Genomic DNA, 6,157 nt, shown 5'->3' on the forward strand with positions numbered 1-6,157 from the left:
CGATCCCGTCGGACGGCTCACCGACACGCGCGATCCGCCGCCCGGTGGACTGACTGCCGTGCGATGGAGCCCGATTGCTGCTGCGCGGCGAGACTCGAGCTGCGCCTAGCTCCGCTGTCAGCCTACGTCAAAATCCCATTAGTACCCGTCCTCCCGTGCCATTTCTCGCCGCGACTCCAGCACCGCTCTCCGCTCTCCCCTCTGCCTCCCGCCCTGCCCGCCTCTCAGCCTCCGCGGCCCGCCCCAATTGTCCCGTCGTCTCTCGCGCCCCAGCCCTGCCCCCCTCGCCGCCACCATGACCACCACCCAGCTGCCCGCCAACGTCGCCAATGACTTTGACTTTGTCATTGTCGGCGGCGGCACCGCTGGCTGCGTCATTGCCAGCCGCCTGTCCGAGTACCTGCCCGGCAAGAAGGTGCTGCTGATCGAGGCCGGCCCGTCCGACTTCAAGGACGACCGCGTGCTGCTGCTCAAGGACTGGCTCAACCTGCTCGGCGGCGAGCTCGACTACGACTACCCCACGACGGAGCAGCCCAATGGCAACTCGCACATCCGCCACTCGCGCGCCAAGGTGCTCGGCGGCTGCTCCTCGCACAACACGCTGATCTCGTTCCGGCCGTTCAAGTACGACTGCGACCGCTGGGTCGAGCAGGGCTGCGCCGGCTGGGACTTCAAGACCTTTACCCGCGTGCTCGACAACCTGCGCAACACGGTGCAGCCGGTGCACGCCCGCCACCGCAACCAGCTGTGCAAGGACTGGGTCCAGTCGTGCTCCGACGCCATGGCCATCCCCGTCATCGACGACTTCAACAAGGAGATCCGCTCCACCGGCGCCCTCACCCAGGGCGTGGGCTTCTTCTCCGTCTCGTACAACCCCGACGACGGCCGCCGCAGCTCGGCGTCGGTGGCCTACATCCACCCCATCCTGCGCAACGACGAGCGCCGCCCCAACCTGACCATCCTGACCAACGCCTGGGTCAGCAAGATCAACGTCGAGGGCGACAAGGTCACGGGCGTCGACGTGACGCTGCAGAGCGGCGAGAAGCGCGTGCTCCGCTCCAAGGCCGAGACCATTCTCTGCGGCGGTGCCGTCGACACCCCCCGCCTCATGCTGCTGTCGGGTCTCGGCCCCAGGCAGCAGCTGCAGGACCTCGGCATCGACGTCGTGCGCGACCTGCCCGGCGTGGGCGAGAACCTGCTCGACCACCCCGAGACCATCATCATCTGGGAGCTGAACAAGCCCGTCCCCCAGAACCAGACCACCATGGACTCGGACGCGGGCATCTTCCTGCGCCGCGAGGCTGCCAACGCCGCGGGCAAGGACGGCGACATTGCCGACGTCATGATGCACTGCTACCAGATCCCCTTCTGCATGAACACTTCTCGGTGAGTACAGCGACCCGGCCGTCGCGAAGGCGCTAACCCGTGCAAAACAGTCTCGGCTACGACACGCCCATCGACGCCTTCTGCATGACGCCCAACATCCCCCGCCCGCGCTCCAGGGGCCGCATCTACCTCACGTCGGCGGACCCGTCGGTCAAGCCGGCGCTCGACTTCCGCTACTTCACCGACCCCGAGGGCTACGACGCCGACACGCTCGTGGCCGGGTTCAAGGCGGCGCGCAAGATCGCCGAGCAGGAGCCGTTCAAGTCGTGGCTCAAGCGCGAGGTGGCGCCCGGCCCCAAGATCCAGACGGACGCGGAGCTCAGCGAGTACGGGCGGCGGGTCGCGCACACGGTCTACCACCCCGCGGGCACGACCAAGATGGGCAACGTGCTGCGCGACCCGCTCGCCGTCGTCGACGCGCAGCTCAAGGTGCGCGGCCTCCACGGCGTGCGCATCGCGGACGCGGGCGTCTTCCCCGAGATGCCGACCATCAACCCCATGCTTACGGTGCTGGGCGTCGGCGAGCGTGCTGCTGAGCTCATTGCCGAGACGTGGGGCTGGAAGGGCCTCGAGAAGGAGAAGCTCTAGACGCACTGGCTGCGATTTGGTTCTTTTGTCAAAAAATTTGGGCTAGACGGGATTGATTTACTCGGCGCTTTTAGTGTGGATACCATTATGTACTCGCCATCTGTGTGATGTGCCACGGACGAGAAACGAAAGAGATAGAGAGAGAGAGCAAATGCAAAGATTTTGGAAAACCAGGCGTCCCGTTGTGTCGTGTGAGCGGCCCAGCTAGCGGATTGGTGAGTGAGGTCTGAGGCGGTGGCTTGGGCCGGGGGCCTCGATCCGACCTCGGCTCTACTTTCCGCCTACCGCCCCGCTCGCGTGTCTGCCCTGCTCCACAGCCCGACCCAAGACCAACGTCGAGTCGTCGCGAGATACAGCGCAACCACCGGACCAGGCGCCGCACCGCTTGCCGCCAACACCGAACTGCCATACTTCTGCGTCGCGCGCGTCAGCCGTCGCTTTCCTTGAGGCTCTGTCCTGTTCCCGTCACTACCTCGTGCTCTCTCGGCTCTATGTCCCATTCTTGTACTCGAGTGACTTCGACTTGCTCATCAGCCATGTCGTCTCCGGAGAGCGGAGATGGAAAGTACGTGTCCTTTTGCGTTTGATCGAGGACCTCATCGCTCACACGTCCCACCGTCAGGCCCATCCACATCCTCTTCGTCGGTGCCGGCGCAGTAGGCTGCTTCTACGCCTCAAGACTTCACCATGTAAGTCTCACCCGCCACTCCGCCTTTACTTTCCGCCTCAACGGACCGCAACAACCAGTGACTCACCAAAAGCCCCCCCTCCTCTCCTTTTCCCCCACACACAGCCCTCCAAAAACATCCACGTCTCCCTCGTCTGCCGCTCCAACTACCCCACCATCGCCCAATCCGGCGTCACCCTCGAAACCCGCAACTTCGGCACCTACACCTTCCACCCCCACGCCGTCTACCCCTCCATCAGCGCCGCCGCCGCCGACGCCTCCCCGCTCGCCCCTCCCTCCGGCCGCTGGGACTACGTCGTCGTGACGACCAAGGCCCTGCCCGACGTCGTCGACGACAGCGCGAGCATCGCGCCGCTCATGGCCCGCGACGCCGACGCCCACACGTGCATCGTGCTGATCCAAAACGGCGTCGGCATCGAGGCGGCCCACCGCGCGCGCTTCCCGCGCAACCCCATCGTCTCGGCCGTGACCGTCATCAGCGCCGAGCAGCTGCGCCACGGCTTCGTGCGCCAGAACCGCTGGACGCGCATCAGCATGGGCGCGTACACGGACGGGATGGCGGCTGCGGCTGCGACGGCGGAGTCGTCGTCGTCGTCGCCATCGTCGCCCGACGCCGACGCATCCACCACGCCGCACCACCACCGCGACGACCTCGCCGCGCGGGGCGACGCCTGCGTGCGGGAATTGGTGCGGCTGTTCAGCGACGTCGGCGGGCTGCGCGACGCCGAGCACCACACGGAGCTGGCGCTGCAGCAGGTGCGGTGGCACAAGCTGACGATCAACGCGAGCATGAACCCGTCGGCGGTGCTGAGCGGGGGGCGGACCAACGCCGAGATGGCTTCAGCTACGACAGACCCGGAGCTGCGCCGCCACCTCAAGGGCGTGATGCAGGAGATCTGGGACGCGGCGCCGGCGGTGCTGGGGGCGCCGCTGCCGGCCGGGCTGGCGAGCCCGGAGAAGGTGTTGGCGAGCACGGAGAGGAATAAGGGGGGGAAGCCGAGCATGCTGTTGGATTGGGAGAGGGGCAGTCCGTTGGAGATTGAGGTCATTTTGGGCTTGCCGATCAGGATCGCGAGGGCGAGGGGGGTTGAGTTGCCGAGGCTGCAGACGTTGTATGCGTTGTTGAAGAGTCAGGTGTTTGTGAGGGAGAGGGCCAAGGCGGAGGAGAGGGGGAGGGCGGGTGCGGGCGCGGGTGGTGAGGGGGCGGGGGGCGAGGGGGTGGGCGCGGGTCGGAAGGAGAAGGAGGGTGAGCCGAAGTTGTGAGGGGTGGGTGAGTGGGAAGGGATGACGTCCGGGTTGATGCTGCTCCTCCTCGTTTTTCCTTTTGTCTTTTGCTGTTTGTGGTCCGCTTTGCCCATGGTGAGGATCGGACGGCATAAGTGGATGATGGGATGTGCATACCTAAGAACGCGGAAGTGGTTTGGTTCAGCCGTCATTGCCCCAGTATTGCTCTTGTGTTTGAAAGTACCCCCGCTTCCACACAACACGATTGACTTTGTCAGATTGGTCCCATTCAGACTCTAGTCCTCGCTACCGTCTCATCCTCGGGCCTTCCGTTCCGTCTTCTTTGCTCCGGCCCGACGCCCGGTCCACCACGCCATCCCTAGCCGAAATTTCTGCGCTCCACCGCGTCTGCCGGCATCGAAAGGCTTGATTTCAAAAAGAAACAGAAAAAGAAAACGAAAAAGTCCAGGCGCTCCCACGACCCATCCTTACACAGACTCATCGTCGTACAGGTGTATCGCTATCCTTGACGTATCTAACGCCTTTGTGAGGCCTGAGTACACCAGGCAGCTGCACTCAATACCTACCGATGCCTCGACGTCTTTTCGCGATGCCAAAAGGCAAAAAAAGATGATACGACGGCCGAGGTTTGAACTCGGGACCTTCAGTGGACCAGTGGCTCATGATACATTCGATAGTATCAGAGGAGGCCTTCTGTTAGACTGACGTGATAAACCAACTACACCACCATCGCAGTTGAGAAGAGCGACAGAAAGGAACGCATATGTACAGTATGGGTGGCTCTGGGCTGCCGTATGTGAGTCTTGGCCGGTATCTGTCATCGGAGCGGTGCATATATCATCGCTAGTCATCCAACAGACATAGCCAGATCTCCGAGTCCAAGATCCAGGGCAAATTCAGCAAAATAAGTGACTTTGAAACTAAGAATTACCTGTATGGGAGCGGGTGGGAATCAGTCTCACGGTCTTACAGTCCGTCGCCGCTCTTCGAGTTCAGCGTTGCCATCTCTGTCCGCTGATGATACCCATGCGTTTTCAAACGCCATATTTATCAGACCACAGCACGCAGTATCACCAATTTTCTTCCAGCCCACCGGCTGACCAGAGTCATCATCGCAGGAACCAAAGAGTGATAAGAGTGATAGTTTTCGGACAGCATCGTGAACATTATCGGCCCGAGGGCGCTTTTTATGTACAGTGTGGGCTAATGATTACAGATGAAGACGTCCCGTCCGACTCGGCCTCTCACAAGCAACCCCACCACGGAAGACAGATGTCTCGCGCGCACCCATCTACTGGAGGTCGACGGAGAAGTCGCCGGTCTGCTGGCAGACGTTGTCGCTGGCGCCGTTGCCGCCGGCGCGGCAGTTGACCGGGGCCTTGGCACCGCCGTTGAGGCCGCGACTGTAAGAAGAAGAGAATCAGCAAAGACGAACGTTGGGAACCGGGGTTGTTGTTTTTTTTTTCTCGGTGCATCACTTACACAGAGCCGTCGACGTTCTTGTGGAGGTACAGCTGGTACTCGGAGCCCTCGGTCTTCTCGACCGAGTAGGTGAAGACGGGGGGGTTGCCGTCGCCGCAGGCGTTGGCGCCGTTGTTGGCGAGCGACGCGGCGTCGGTCGACGAGCAGTCGGTGCCGGCGACCTTGAAGGAGACGGACTGGAGGCCGTTGTTGTCGCGGATGGTGAGGTCGGTGACGGAGACGGTCTCGGCGGCGACGAGGCCGGCGAAGAAGAGGGCGGTGGCGGTGGTGAACTTCATTTTGGTGGTGGTTGGAGGGTTGCTTGTTTGGAGTTGTTGATGAGGCTGTTGGTGATGAGAGAGATGTTTGGTGTGAAGCTGCTCTGTTTATATAGGTCGTCGGCACCCCCTATTGGAAGGGCAGCAATGCGGGGACTACTCTAGTTCGACGTTGAGGTCAACTGATGAACGGTTGCCCGGAGAGTCTGTTTACGAGATGATCGGCAAGAGTACGTCATAGTCCGGGACCGGGTCGGGCTGTGAATACGAGCTTGTGGTACCTCGCCATAGAACCTGGTACTCCTTCTAAGCGCACTTTTAGGCCCTTGGCGGGTCAAAAATAGATGTTTCCAGATATGATTGGGCATGATGCTTCACAGACGAAACGAAACCAAGGCAGAGCAAAGAGAACAGGAATGGCGGGATGGACTCCAGGAAAAGGGGCACAGACTGCTCGTACCTGGCCCGGCCGCACTGTCGAGCCCTCTTGTGCCCTGAGGTGCAAAACTGC

General features: G+C 62.1%; 3 protein-coding genes across 3 annotated transcripts; 2 read left to right on the forward strand and 1 right to left on the reverse strand.

Moving 5' to 3' along the window:
* Positions 1-295: 295 nt before the first annotated feature.
* On the forward strand, positions 296-1,974 carry BKCO1_3300078 (choline oxidase; the record flags this gene model as incomplete). The annotated part of the gene is made up of 2 exons (XM_020274579.1): positions 296-1,386; positions 1,437-1,974. 2 exons carry the CDS (start codon positions 296-298, stop codon positions 1,972-1,974), a joined length of 1,629 nt encoding a protein of 542 aa, XP_020129400.1.
* Positions 1,975-2,510: 536 nt separating this feature from the next.
* BKCO1_3300079 (2-dehydropantoate 2-reductase) lies at positions 2,511-3,925 on the forward strand (the record flags this gene model as incomplete). The annotated part of the gene is made up of 3 exons (XM_020274580.1): positions 2,511-2,539; positions 2,597-2,663; positions 2,768-3,925. 3 exons carry the CDS (start codon positions 2,511-2,513, stop codon positions 3,923-3,925), a joined length of 1,254 nt encoding a protein of 417 aa, XP_020129401.1.
* A 1,273-nt stretch (positions 3,926-5,198) lies between these two features.
* On the reverse strand, positions 5,199-5,667 carry BKCO1_3300080 (major allergen alt; the record flags this gene model as incomplete). The annotated part of the gene is made up of 2 exons (XM_020274582.1): positions 5,199-5,310; positions 5,390-5,667. 2 exons carry the CDS (start codon positions 5,665-5,667, stop codon positions 5,199-5,201), a joined length of 390 nt encoding a protein of 129 aa, XP_020129419.1.
* Between the last annotated feature and the right edge of the window lie 490 nt (positions 5,668-6,157).

The sequence above is a fragment of the Diplodia corticola genome (assembly GCF_001883845.1).
Source record: "Diplodia corticola strain CBS 112549 chromosome Unknown scaffold33, whole genome shotgun sequence".
In the NCBI taxonomy this organism is placed as follows: domain Eukaryota; kingdom Fungi; phylum Ascomycota; class Dothideomycetes; order Botryosphaeriales; family Botryosphaeriaceae; genus Diplodia; species Diplodia corticola.